Raw genomic sequence first — 15,586 nt, forward strand, 5'->3', positions numbered from 1 at the left:
TGCCCAAGTTGATGCAATTGGTAAGTAGTGAATCTGAAATTAAAACTTAAGTGTCAATCGGTCTCCAAAGCCTATATCCTTATAAATAAACTACAGTATCATCCTAGTGGATACTGAAGGAATGTTGAAAGGATAAATGGATAAGTTAATTAATAAATAACTTGTTGAATTGCTGGATTAATTAATAAATAAATTAATAAATCAATGGAGTTGAAGGGCACCTGGATGGCTCAGTTGGTTAAGCATCTGACTCTTGGTTTTGGTTCAGATCATGATCTCAGGGTCATGGGATTGAGCCTCTCATCAGGCTCTGCACTTGGCAAAGATTCTGCTTGAGATTTTCTCTCTCCCACTCCCTTGGCCCCTCCCCCGACTCGTCCTCCCTCTCTCAAATAAATAAATCTTCAAAAAATATAATAATGATCTTCTGGAGCTGAAATGATAAAAATGGAAGCAAGCCACATACCCATTAGCTTCCTCTCTTTTATGAGATAAGGTCTGAGCCCACAAAATTTCATTTGCAGTCTTGCTGCATGTACCCTAATCACATGTCCTGATCTGCCTGTGTCTTGAACATAACTACTCACACAGGCAAAAAAAAAACATTTTAATGAGCCCTTCCATATTATACGATTCTACCTAATAGAACATGAAATAATAATACAGCTGAAAGTAATTACACAATGGGGAGTGAAGCTAAGATATCATGTGCAGATTAAAAAGTCTTTTTATCCAGATAGGAGAACAACCCAATAAACAAAATGTGGTTATTGCAATCATGAAATAGGCGTTAGAATCATATTTTCATTATCATTTCAGATCATTTATATAATATCCTAAGTTATGTTATAATTCCTTCAGATATAGTTATATAATAAATAATGTGTAATGTAAAGACACAAATAGGAATAAAGTTTGTTTTTCTGTTATTTGATGTTTATCTTTTCTGGAAACTCTAGAAGCCAGAAACCTAAAAGTGATACATAATTATTAGTGTGGTGCATTTTGTGCTTATCTTTTATAAGCAAGTTCTGCAATCTGCAACCTCATAAAGATAAAGAAAAATTGAGACGAGTTGAATCCACTAAATAGCTAATTTAAGCATATTCATACCACAGTTAATGCACAATGAAGTTCTGTAATTATTACCTTCCAGTGGCTTCTGTATTACTCAGCATACACTAAGCTATGCTGCAATAACACATACACCCCTAAATTCAAAGATATGGTAGGCTAAATGTCTCCAATATGTCCATATCCTAACCCCCAGAACCCATGCATATGTTGCTTTATGTGCAAAAGGGATTTTGCAAATTAAGTTAAGGATTTTGAGTTGGGAAAATTACACAGGATTATCTGGATGCACCAATGTAATCACAAGAGTTCTTATAATATGAAGGCAGGAGGGTCAGAGTCAAACAAGGAAATGTGAAGGTGGACCAGAGAACAAAAGGAGAGAAAAAGAAAAAAAAAGAGAAACAGAGTCCAGAGATCCGAAGATGTTATGCTGATAGCTTTGAAGATGGAGGATGGGACCACAAGGCAAGGAGTGTAAGTGCCCTCTAGAATATGGAAAGGGCAAGGATATGGATTCTTCCCCAAATAAGCTAGTAAGAATGCAATGCTAACAAAACATTGATTTTAAGACCTCTGACCTCTAGAAGTATTTGATAATATATTGCATTGCTCTAAGCCTCTTAGTTTGAGTAATCTGCTACGGCAACAATAGAACATTAAGACAAAGGGTCTTAACATGAAAAAAAAAGTTACCACTTTAGACATAGCACATGTCCATCACTGGACTGTGCAGGGGCTTTCCTTTATATGGTCAGTCAAGGACTCACATTGACAGAGACTCCACCATTTGAAAATCACTGGTTGCTGCAGAGGAAGGAAGAGAGTACATGAAGATTTCAGACCCACTCTTCTATACTTTGGCTTAGAAATTGACACATATCACTTCGGATTTATGATCCTTTGGCCAGAAAGTCACATGATCCTGCATAACTGAAAAACTTCTATAAATTCTAACTTTCTGTGAAGTTTGAGGGAAAGAAATGGATTTTGATGAGGATTAGTAATGTCTGCCTCAACATTATACTAGGGAGTTGACGAAAAAAACCTTGATCAAGTAAGGTGAAGAGAAACATCTCTGGCCTGGCCTGGTCTAGATTTTATTCTTTTGCATAATGTAGGGTCTGCTCTGCTTTTCTGTGCCAGTTTGTGTTGGGATGACCAACTCTTTATATGATCGGAACCTATACAGTTAATTACAGAGAATTCTCAATATCTGAAACTGTTCACATCTAAATGCCATATAAAAAAATCTTTATTAACTCTTTCTATAGTTCTAGCTGTTGCAAAGCTATGCACAATTGAGAATTTAAGAAATTTATTTCTCCAATATTGTGTGAAATACTGGCTGCAAGTGCAGATCATGCTGGTCTTTAGCAGCTCTCCATTTTTCAGTATTGTTTTCTGTATTTTATTCGACACACATTGGAGCAGAACAAAAGGATATAACCCACTCTCTCTTTTTATAGACGTGAACAGCTCACAGGTAAAAATGAAACCTGAAGTCAGTACCCCAACACATTATTGAACACCCTGCATCTTCACTAATGCTGCTAGAGTACTCTAGAACCAAATGCTTAACCACTTCATGCAAATTTTATATAATTTTTTGGTGTGTATTACAGTGATCTCATTTGTCTGTGATGTTACAGTATATGTAATAAATGCTGTAGGTAAGAAAAATTAAGTTTAAAGATGTATATATGAAAGGGAGACAACTTTAAGATCATTGGACTTTGCTCTAGCTATGCTAGGCAGACTTCTAAGAAGTTCCCCCAATGATCCCTACCACCTATAAAATCTCATGCTCTTGTGTGAACTCCTTGAATGTGGGCTGGACCTTGTGACCTGCTCTCATGAATAGTATAACAGGTGTTGAGACCTCACTTAAGTGATTCGAATGCAGATTCCCTCTCTTGCTGGCTTTGACAAAGTAAGCTCCCATGTTGAAGAGGCTCATGTGTCAAGGAACTGAGGCTGACCTCTGGCCAACAGTCAGTGAGGAAATGAAACCCTCTGCCCACGAGCTTGCAAGCAATTAAATTCTGCCAGCAACCACATGACTAAGTTTAGAAGTTGATCCTTCTTCAGTTAGGCCTCAAGATTAGACCAGAGCCCCAGATGACACCATAATAGTAGCTTGTGGGATATGCTGAACAGAGGACCCAGTTAAGTTGCTCCTGATTCCTGACCAGCAGAAACTGAAATACTAAATTTATGTTGTTTAAAGCCATTAAGTTTTGGGTAATTTATTATACATTTTGTATATATTGTATAGATAACTAATATTCTAGGGTTTGGGTTTTTTTTCATATTTTATGTTGGAAGCACTCAATAACTTACTAGGAGGAATGTAATAATTACAGTGATATTAATATGGTCTCTTCTGAATTTTGGTGACAGAAAGCATTGGTCTTTAAACTTTTAGGCACATTTCTTCATGGAATGATTTTTTTTTTACATATTTTCCCTCTAAATTCTTTAAATCTTATCATACACCAAAAAAAACTAACCTAAGCTAGCAGAAAGACTAGAGAAAATCAACTTAATTCGTACATTTAATATAAAGCATAAATACAGATTTATTGTGGTACGCTAATGACACTGCAATATTAGCACAAAGGCACACATTCAATAAATAAATAAAAACCGGAGTGAATCAACTCCAGTGCTATAAGTTTTAAAAACCTAGTTCTTAAAGGTAAGGCAGTATCAGAAGAAAGAAAAATTCATGAAAGGAGTATTAATCATCTCCTACCTCCCAAACCAAAAAGAAGAAAAATTACATAATTAATAATATACTCGATCAAAATATTAATAATTTTAAAGAAAATAAGGAATACAGTTAATAAAAGGAAATCGCATTAAACATCAAACTATCAGAAGAGAAAAACCATTCTGAATCTATACTTCTCAATCCAAATATATTGCCATAAGAGAAGTATAATTCAGTAGAATGCTTCACAGTTTAGATCTGAAAACTTGAGTTATAATTGAAAAGAACCACCCTAACTCATATGCTGTTACCTTTACATACATTCCAGAGTAACATTTATTCCAGTTCCAAAGTTTAGAATTTTATTTCCAGTACTTTTTGAGAGTCGAGAATTAAAACAATGTAGTTGTTATATATGAAAGATGGCAATTTGAATTGCAACTTGAAATCAACTGGAAACCAGTCCAGTCTCTAGATGACAGCTATAACGTGCTTCACAGGGTTAACCCCTTAAGCATCAAATGCAACTACAAATTCAGCACACTAACAAACTTTTCCATTGCACAAGAGAGTAACTCCACAGAAATCACAATTTCTGCAATGCAATACATCGCTTAGTCTCGACAAAATCTTTAACCTTACCTATAATACTGACCAAAACAATTCTAGGCAACATCGTTTACTATGCTATTATCTGGTAAGGATTGAATAGTTTATTACAAATTAGGTATTTGGGCTTTTACATAATGTGGGAATAGAGTTCACACCATCAATTTTAACACATAGGGGGTTTAGGAGCTCTATAAAGCTGGAGAAAATGTAAACCCCAGTCTCAGTTTTCTCACCTCTAAAATGGAAGTCTAGAGCAAAACATCCTGTAGGAATCTGCTAATGCTGAACACGAATTGCTCCATACTTAATGGCTGAAGACAAAATCCACTTATTCCTTTCTTTCAGCTAATGGGTTGGCTGATCTCAGCTAGGCCCACTCATGCATCTGTTATCAGCTAACCAGTCAGTGCGGTTAGCCTATCTTGATGGCATCACTGGGAAAACTCGGCTCTCCTTCATTGGACACCTCTTATATCTTTCCTGCAGGATAGCCAGGGCATATTCTCATGGCAGGGGCAGAGGTCCATATAAGGGAGCAGAAATGCAGAGGTGTGTTTTAAGCCTCTACTTGTATCACGTCGGCTTTAAGTCCATTGGCCAAAATAAGTCTCCCAGCCGAGTTAGGGTCAGAATGGGAGGTTGCTTCCAAAAGGCATGAAATAATTTTCCACAAAAAAATTTGAGCCACTAATACAATAATTTATCATTAATCTCTAAGGCTCCTTTTCAGCATATAATTGAGTACAGAGTTGTTTATTTTTTAAGAGGTTTCCAGGACAAACTACTAGGAAATATACCAAGGGTGGAGAGGGAAGATGGAAGGAAGAAAAACAGCTACATTTTCATTGACAATAGGCTTTGTGTAATTGGATACGAATAGTCTACACCTGAAAAATAGATTAGCTGTATTTTAATTAAAAGTTAGTGCCATGCAACTAACCGATCTTTCATTCATTTTTCTCTTAATTTTTTCTATCAAAGTTTTCCAAAACAATATAATAACAAGGCAAGAAAAATTCTAGAGATAGTCATGTTCAATAAATGCATGATTACATACATTAATTTACACTCTCTATTCCCATTCACAGAAGAAAAAGAAATAAAAAAAGCAAAAAAATAAAAGAAGGGGAGAGTGATACAGCATTTTTTAGAAGAAAGGGGGCTTTATTTTTGCACATTTCCTTCAGTGCTCCTTATAATATCAAAGGGCATCTTTTCCTTAGGATAGTTGTACTGATGGCTACTGAGGAGTAATTTGGATCAAATAAGTTGTATTGCAATATCATTACCAGGAATTGCTTACAAACCATAACTAGATAACAGAAATCTATTCTTATTAACCTCTTCTTTTAGGACCAGAGAAGGAACCTATTACATTTTAGGCTCAATTATGCCCATAGACAGTCTTAAAATTCAAGTTTATAAGTCATAATCTTGGACACTGGTTAAATCACCCAGTAATAAAAATACATTTCATCCCTGTTTTGAAGGCTAACCCTGAGAAGTAAGGTCTGGTGGAAGACAAAGCCATGTAAGCACATAGAAATCAGAGTTACGTTCTCATCGTAGTTGTGGTGTCTCTGCTTCTAACCCCTCCCTCTTTTCCTCTCAGGTAGATCCCAAGACTGAACAAACACACTGAGAGTGGTGTTCATACCTTTATCCACAAGAATTGTTTAAGGCAATATTCAATTCTATAATCCAAATTTTCTAAGAATTCCTCAACTGTGTTAAAAGCTGGGAGCAATTGTACTGATGCATGAAAAGTTAACTGACATCAATCAACCATTATGCCAAGATGAGAAATCTGGTAGTTTGGCTTCCAAAGTATTTATCTAATTCATGTATCTAGGATAGGGGTTGGGAGTGGGGGTTAAATCTACAGCGGGCCTTTGCATGTTCAAAATTTCTTGAAGGTTCATATTTTATCTTAGATGAATCATTTGAATTTTATACCCTTTCATAACATAGCCCTATTAAGGTAGCATAAGAGAATTTGAAAATTTTTTTGCCAGCTAAATCACTCCTCTTCTTTTATTCCAAATGCCTGCGTAAATTGGCACAATGGGCGGCTGCAGGCTCCTCCTATGGTTTCAGTGACCCATGTCCACTGCTATGTAGCTCAGTTTGGGAAACGTGACTCTAAATCAGTCTGTTCTGTGTTATCCTCACAGTCAAAGTTTCGTTTTCTTTGACTTAAAACAAAACCCTAACATAATTTCATGTATTGTGTGTTGAACCAGGAATTACTGACTTCAAAGTTATTATAACTATCTTGCTTACCTCCTCTGTTAGAACCCAATTCTTATTTGAAACATTACATGAAATGAATCATGGAACATTGCATCAAGAACTGGGGATGTACTGTATGGTGACTAATATAACAAAATAAATATTATTAAAAAAAAGAAACATTACATGAGGTCAGTTTCAATTTCTCTTGAGATTTCCCTTGGATAACACAAATGACACAATTTTACCTTCCAATTCACTACCTGGTGAATTGTTCTGCACTACTGTTAAACTCATTGGGCCTACATTTAGGTAATGGGCCCAAAAAAGGAGGTAAGGCTTCACACACAACAAAAAACTCCGGGAAGATGATTTGAAGCTATATTCCAAAATGGGTCAGGATTTGCCTACTAGTTCTGCAGGCCTTTTACATACTCTCAAATTCCTGGGAAAACACACACAATTAAAATGTCATATTACATGGCCATTCATTACCTTTTATACTACTATTGAAGCCCATCGTTTCAGAAAGTCCTTCCCAAATGGTTCAGGCTGAAACCAGGTTTCTGTCACTACCATTTAAATCATCAAACCAGAATATGCTCCTTTGCTCTTAATTTAATTTTAATTTATATCTGGTGGGAAGCCCATCATCCAAATCCTCCCCTGAGCAGTTTTCAAAGATAGAATTTTAATTGGTGGGGTCACAGGCGGCAGTGGCCAGACAGCAGGGATCACATGTTACAGGTGGTGGTGGTGGGAAAGGAAATAGAAAAGAGGAGTAAACTAAAGAGAAGAAAAAGTTGTTTTGTTTAGACTTTATACCTTATTTATAAAACTAAGGAGTAAAATGTTAGCTCTTAATTGAAAGGAGAAAAAGAAACCTAAAAGTAGCCCCCTGCTGGTCACTCTAATGTCTACCCTACTTGGGTTTGTTTTTGCTTTAATTTATTGAACTATAGTCGACACACAATGTGACATTAGTTTCAGGTGTGCAACACGGTGATTCGACAACTCTGTACATTATGCTGTGCTTATCACAAGTGTGGCTGCCGTGTGTCACCATACAACACTATTACAACCACTGACTGTACTCCTTCTGCTCTTCTGCCTGTCATTCTGTGACTTACTCCTTTCATAACTGAAAGCCTGTTTGCTCTCTACCCTTTTTGTTTCTTAAAAAAAAGAATAAGGAAGAAATATCTCTTTCCTTACCTATATTTAAGACATAATTTATCTTTCTATCATTATTCTTGATGTATTATATATTCCTTTAATTGGAATAAATGCACACATACCAACATAAATGCCTAAAGGCAAGTTAGTAACTTACCGTTCTTTGTTCATAAGAAAAAAAAATAGTCTTTTAAAAAATATATATCTTGCTTTAAAGTTGCATTTAAAATTGTATCATGATTAGATTTATTTTTGTCATTTGTATCTTATCAGAGCAAAAGGTTTTTGTTGATCATTTCAAACTCATAGAAGTCTTTAAAAATAAAATAAAAAATCAGAGTTTTATTCGAAATTATTCATAATGACTTTTTTTTTGTCTTGTTCTAGAAAATTAAGGGTGCTATGCATAGCAGAAGTCCTAAGGCTGTATTTGTTTCACTCTGTAACTGGAATCTCTGATGAAGTCATTCCATAGTCTTATTCTTTAGAAAATAGAACTCCTTAGGGCAGCCTGACCCAAGCTGCACAAGAATGTAAATAAAAATGATTGAGTATTTCTCTCTTAACATAAAACAAATATTTTACTACACTGCATACTATAATGACCTCTCTTACATCGAACACAGAAATATTAACATCTATCATACGCAATTAAATACTCAAAGTCCATTTGTAAGTACAGCAATAGAAATGACATCACCTACATTTAGTTACATTTTCAAAAGAAAGCATGATGAATGAAACAGAATTATTCTCATGGAAAGCTTGGGCCCTGTGACAGCGACAGACAGTGATTTCAGAACAAATTACCTATAACATTTATCTCCATTGCTGAGTGGAACATTTGGACAAGTAGGAAAAGTGCAGAGAGACTGACAGTTTCTTTGGGACTGACTTGGCCTTTCTCTGGACTTTCTGTTACATGACTGACCCCTTCCTCATCCCTCTTGTCACTGACTCTCAGGAAGCACCTATTGGGCCATTTGACATCCTCTCTGTGAGACCAGGGATGAGTCAGTTACTCACAGGCCGGCTCATGAGTCAGTTTCAAGAACGTTACTATTCTCCATAATACCCTTGACCTCTCAGAGTTGGTGGTGTGAGATGAAGGCTGCCAGGATATGCTAAACTTTTCCTGAGACAGGGTCCAGTCAACAACTTTATGGCAGTCCTTCTGGACTAAACTTTGCCTGACACCCACAAGTTGGTCATAAGACAGTCAGGGGACTGGAAATGTATCGCTTGACTAGATTTCCAGATTGATAACGAGATGGGTAAGCAACTGTGTCATCCAGGAGGTTCCAAAGTCCAGGTTACATTCACGGGCAACTACTGCAGCTCCGCTGCCTGGGTCCTCAAGTTCTTCCACCAACCAAAGCCCAGTAGGGGGCACCTTCCCAAAGCTAAACCTAAGAAACCATAGCCTGCCCAGCTCAAAGCCAAATGAAAAGGCAAGCTTCTCCAAAAGTCATGAGACAGGTGGGAAAGTCCCTGCAGCTGGCTCTCACTGTAACAGAGAGTGCTTCATGGCCGTGTGAAAAGGACATCAAGGAAGAATGTGAAAGTCAAGCTAGAATCTGCAAGTGGAATCCGAGAGGATTTGTTTGGGTCTCCGGTTGAGACAGAGAACAATGATTTTTCTATGTTTTTGTTGTTTTGTTCATTTGCTTGTGAAAACAGAAGTTCTGTCTCTGGACTGACTGCATCCCTGCTCTTAAGCTGCCGGATGGTAAAGGAAACCTACCATTGCAGAGATGCTCCTGTTGGGGGCAATATTGAACCTGGTCAGGGAATGGCTTTCTTCCTCCTGGCGGTGGCTTCCCCGGGCACGACACTGTGGCCTTCATGGATAGGACTTCACTGTCCTTAAAAGGAAAAATGCCAGCACACTTGAGAGTTGGACTGAGCCAATAAAGTAGCCCCTGAGACACACTGGGTATGTCTTTAACAGTTCCTGTTTACCTTCCTGAAGAGAGATTACAAGAAGGAAATAAGATCACATTTTTAAGTGTTTTCATGATGCATGTTATCACTGAAACCAAATACTATTCTAAATCCAACAACCTTAAAGTGATGCACAATTTGAGTATCTGTTTAATCAATCAAAATATTCATTAATAAATAATAAAACACATTCTATGTGTGTTTCAGAGGATACACAGACAGTATATACTCACAAATATTCAAACACAGGCAGTTTTTTGGCAGAGAAAATCTTAAACTTCTCAGAGGTTTTCATTACGCTGGAAAGTTTGGGGGGAGAAATAGGATTTTAATACAACAGCTTTACTTAATTATAGAAAAAGCAAATAAGATGATTTTCTAAACTCTGAAGGAAAAACAACTTATATTAGACTATAAACTGAAAATGCCTTCCTCATTTCAGAACTTCATCTTATGACAATATTGCCTGCCTTAGTAACTGTGAACTATTAAGAGGAAATAGCATAAAACATGGGAAAATTTTTACATTTCCATATATACATATGTGTAAACCTATATAGAGAGAATCTGATAAGTCTATATCAAATCAGTGTTTTAATACTGCTTGGAATAGCTGAGTTTAAATTAATAGAAAACAATCTTGATTTACTAAAATTTTCGTATTTGTCTATATATAGACGTATGTATAGAGATGTGTGTTTCTCCCTATTTATGTGTATGTGACTATGTATATATATATATATATATAGACAAAAATACTAAGTATATATGTATATATACATATTCATGTACACATAAATAGTGAGGATACTCTGTGACAATGAAGGCAGAAATTAAAATTATATAGCTATAAGCCAAGGAACACCAAAGAACACCAGTGAAGCCCAGAAGCTAGGAAGATGCCAGGGAGGATTTCACTACAGGTTGCAGAGGGAGCATGGCCCTGCCAACACCTTGTTTCCAGACTTCCAGCCTCCAGACCCCTGAGATGATATATTTTTGCTGTTTGAAGCCACCCCATTTTCCGGTACTTTGTGGTGGCAGCCATAGGAAACTAATCCAGATGCTGTTGAGCAAACCTTTAGTCTTCACTCAACATTGTCTTAAAATGCTCTTGTCCATAGGTTTTCAACACCCCATATTATCCCAGGAGACCTGCCACACACTTTCCAGGACTCTTCACACTGTTTCCTACATTCTCATGTTCCTTGTTAGAGCCTCTCTCGCTCATGTCTATAATTTGAACGTCTCTTAAGCTCCATGGGCCACCCTACTGGCCATCTTTCCCTGCCGCACACCAAACTCAATAATATTCAGAAGCCTCACCTACCCTTTCAGAGTTAACCATTCTTTCATCCATGTTTCTAAGGCTAATGTTCCCTGGGAGGTCTGCAATGAGGCTTCTCACCTCCTCTTGTTTTTTATAATATCCTTAAGAATAAGAAATACCTTTGTAAATCCCCGTCCCAAAGATGAGTCGGAAAAGTCTTGAACACTCCATTTTGGCATGTTTTCCCTTCACTTCTTCCATTGCTGTCATTGCCTGGCAGTGAAGTCTGACATCTCCTACAGCCCAGGATTACTTCCAAAGGGGCCTCAATAAGAGAATAAGCCTTTCCTCCTCTCTTGTTGGCCCCAGGTGCAGGGCAGGAAACCAGTCAGACGAAGATGCCCATGGGAAGGCTACAGATCAGACTAAGATGAGGAAACAGAACAAAGCAGGGAGTGTCTGCTGCGGAGGCCACCAGGAAGGATCCACCTCTGTTGCATCCCAAATTCCTTTCTTTTGCAGCTTTAAACTGAATTGTATCCTGCTTTGGAACAACGTTAGCAGTATAATAAAGTTCTGAACTATCAGGAAAAAAATCTTATTGTATTTATTTACAATTTTTCAAGTGAACGCTTTTTTCCAAAACTGGATAGAGGGAAATTAATGACCAATGTTCAATTTGGGCAGTACCAACCATGATCATTTTTCAAAACTAGAACATTGGAATATAATCCAGTTCTCTATTATGAGGGCTTCCCAAGCCAGCTAAAATTAAAAAAAAAAAAAATTCTATGTTTTGGTATCCAGAAAATAGCATTTTATGTAAAAACAGAAACGTTCTTTTTGAGTCATACACATCAGGAGAATTAGTAAGTTCAGGGTCTAAACAAAGATGAAACATGAATTTTACAAAGGAAAAGAACAGATCATTAAACTACCATTGAATTTTTTTTTCAAAAATTACTGATACTTCTCATCATCGCTAGAATACCAAAATGGTATTGCTTTAAAGTAATGAGACCCACCTTTATCCATTTGATAAGTATCTGAGTATCACATATGTATACCATGCCTTCTGGTGTGAGCCCCCTTCCTGATTCAGAGTTTGGTATGCACTCACATGGTGGGAAAGAAAAGATCTCTCTAGAGCTTCTTCATAAGGCACTATTCTCACTCATGACCTAAGCACCTCCCAAAGGCCCACTTCCTAATACTATCAACTTTGGGAGTTAGGATTTCAACATATGACTTCTGAGGAGGACACAAACATTCAGACCATAGCAACCATAAAAGAAGCTATAAACAAACAGAAATACATGTTCTAGTGAAGCCACAGTGCAGAGCGTATGTGATTTTTCCTCAAATTATTTTCTAAATACAACCCTAGCAAAAATGTTTTGGTTATCTTAATTTGACAAATTAATATTTTTTAAATTATACAGGTAAGGATTGCCAAAATATTTTTGAATAAGAAGAGTAATGGGGAGAGGACATTTTTTCATAGTAACAGAAATACTTAAAGGATAGAGTAATTAAAACAGTATGCTGGAATAGATAGATAAATCAATGGGGGAAAAAAACAAGCACAACAATAAATTCAAATATTTATAAAATTGTAGTAAGTGGTAAAGTTGGAATTATAAATTATTGGGGAAATCCTGGGTTGTTATTAAATAAACTGTGCTAGGAGAAATGGTTCAATATTTTGCGGCAAAGCTTATAGTAAGATACATCCCAGCTGAACCAAACAGATAGATGTAGAAAAATGAAAACATGAGAAAATAGAAGAAAATATACTTAGCTATTTACGTGATGTGACTGAGAGAAACCGTGTAAGTATTAATCCAAAGCAAGAACCTGCAAAACAGTGCTTCAGTGTGGTTATTAACCACTTCATTTAGAATCAGCTGGGTTATTTGCAACCAGTTGCTAGGGCTACCCCAGAGAATTAATGAATAATACACCCTGACCGGCAGGGCCCAGGAATCTGCGTTGTAATGAACACACTGAGACATTCTGATGCACATTCGAGAACCACTTCCAGGCAGAATAAGATGGACAGATTTACTACACAGATATGGATATTTCTATAAAATACAGAAAATCAAGGGTCAAAAGAACACCTGGCAAAAAACCGTATTACAACATTACATAACGAAGGGTTGAAAAATAAGACATCAACAAAGAAACAAATTAGTGAAAAAAACCCAGACTTTCTCAAAGGAAAAAATCTAAAGGATGGGAATAGGCAATTCACAAATAGAAGAAAAGGATGAATAAGCAGATACAAAAAAAAAAAAAAGTCAATTCTCCCTTGCAAAATAAAACCAGATGCAGATTCCTTTACAAATTGAGAAAGATGTTTTTAGGTGTAATGGCTAGTGTTGGCAAATGAATTTGTCCCTCTCAAATATCATGTGAGAGTTTCATGTGATACGGTTTTGCAGGGGAGCTATTCAGCAATATGAATCAAGTGTCTAACAATTATTAATATCTTCTGACCTAGTAATTTCTCTCTTTGAGAATTATCCTGAGGAAATAAACAGATCTGCAACAAATATTTATGTACAAGGATGAATAAATAAAAGCAAGGATTGGAACTCTTATGTACAACATGAAAAGTGAAAGCAACCAAAATCCCTCAAAGAGAAGTTTTTCATAAGTTATTTAATTTGGAATATGCTCTTGATATAATTTAAAATGGAAAAGGTGAGGACACATAACATTTCTCAGCTATATGATTCCAAGGTGTTTTTTGGTTTTGTTTTGTTTGTTTTTATTTCTTTGTTTTTAATTTCTTTTTTTAAGTAGGCTTCACACTGGGTGTGGAGCCCAACACAGGGCTTGAACTCATAACCCTAAAATCAAAACCTGAGCTGAGATCAAGAATCCGACATTCAACTGACTGAGACACCCAGGCGCCCTTGATTCTAAGTTTGTGTTGTTTTTTTTTTTTAGAAAAGTTACTGGGAGAGGGATGTGGGTAGCTAGGTCAGTCAGACAACTAACTCTTGATTTCAACTCAGGTCAGGATCTCAGGGTCTTGGGATCGAGCCCCGTGTCAGGCTCCATGCTCAGCGAGGTGTCTGCTTGAGAATTCTCTCTCCCCCTCGCCCACTGCCCCTCCCCCAGCTTGCACAAATGCTTGCTCTCTCTCTCTCTCTCAAATAAATAAATAAATCTTTAAAAAAAGAAAGAAAAGATACTGGGGAAATGTGATTCTCAGAGAATTTTAATAACGTACAATTGTTTCAATTTTCTTCATTCTTTTCTTCATTTTCCCAGTTTTCTGCAAAGGAAATATATTACTTTGTTGACTAAAAAAACACGAAAGTAGTTTACCTATTTCTTCAAACCATGCTGGCATGACATAAAATTTATTTAAAGCTTTCATTTAGAAGTATATTCTGGACCGTTTAAGCCATAAGCACATACATGCATAAAAATAGCCTTGTTTTTTTATAATTTACTGCCTTTTGGGGAGTGGAAAATTCAGACAGTGCTATGGACTGAACTGTGTCCCTCAAAAAATTCATATGTTGAAATCCTAACCCTCCAATATAACTATTGGGAGATAGGTCCTTTAGGAGGAAATTAAGGTGAAATGGGGTCATAAGAGTGGGGTCCTAATTCAAGAGGACTAGTGGTCTTAAAACAAGAGGGAGTGAGAGCCCTCTCTCTCTGCTCACACACCAAGAGAAGCCCATGTGAACACACCGAGACCACGTGGTCTCCTAGAAGCCAAAAGAACAGGCCTCCGAATGAAACCTGTCTTGCCAGCACCTTGATCTTGAACTTCCAGCTTCTAATCTGTGAGAAAGAAATGTCTGCTGTTTAAACTGCCCAGTCTATGCTATTTTACTGTGGCAGCCTGAGCTGACTAATACAGGAAGTTCTATCACTCTTATCATCCTACTTGGTTTAAACAAATCTGTCAGTTTGCAAGATTCAAATCCACTTACCAAGAAGCATGGTAGAGCACTTTTATGGATAATAATAGAAATGTGCTTTTTGAAAAAAAAAAAAAAAAAGCACTTTCAGGGGCGCCTCAGTGGCTCAGTCTGTTAAGCAGCTGACTCTTGATTTTAGTCCAAGGCTTGATCTCAGGGTCAGGAGTTCAAGCCCTGCATTGGGCTTTGAGCTGGGCGTGGAGTCTACTTAAGAAAACGAAACAAAACAAAACAACAACAACAACAAAACCCCACAAAAAAACTTTCTTGAGAGAATCATCTTACAAAGGAAGAGACTACTCAGAAGGGAATGCCATCCATCATTTGGGTGTATTCTATTTATGTATTAAACAATCTGGTTCCATTTTATATGGAAACAGATTAAAAGAGGTTCAAAGTCACTGACTGCTTGGTTTTAAATCTTTCTTTAATTACTTCGCTGATCTGCCAATGGTGAATCTTTGGATATTGATTATTAAATTTTGACTTGATCTCAAATAAATGTTAATAATCCTATATTTTAGCTTGCATTGGAGTAGGTAGAGAAACAAAGAAGCTTTCCAACAGGAAAGTGTTAGATTTAAGCTGTCTTGTAAAATCACAAGCACCAAA

At 36.7% G+C, this 15,586-nt stretch overlaps 1 protein-coding gene across 1 annotated transcript in view; it reads right to left on the reverse strand.

The window, feature by feature from the left end:
- SAMSN1 (SAM domain, SH3 domain and nuclear localization signals 1) overlaps window positions 1-10,346 on the reverse strand; it is a 296,775-nt gene extending 286,429 nt beyond the window's left edge. Inside the window, exons 1-2 of the mRNA XM_045785444.2 lie at window positions 9,988-10,346; window positions 9,555-9,675 (exon numbers count right to left, since the gene is read on the reverse strand). Coding sequence (XP_045641400.2) covers window positions 9,555-9,557 — 3 coding nt within the window. The 5' untranslated portion in view covers window positions 9,558-9,675; window positions 9,988-10,346. The remainder of the gene's footprint in view (window positions 1-9,554; window positions 9,676-9,987) is intronic.
- Window positions 10,347-15,586: the final 5,240 nt, after the last annotated feature.

The sequence above is a fragment of the Ursus americanus genome, chromosome 4, assembly GCF_024610735.1.
Source record: "Ursus americanus isolate L20-20 chromosome 4, mUrsAme1.1.p, whole genome shotgun sequence".
In the NCBI taxonomy this organism is placed as follows: Eukaryota; Metazoa; Chordata; class Mammalia; order Carnivora; family Ursidae; genus Ursus; species Ursus americanus.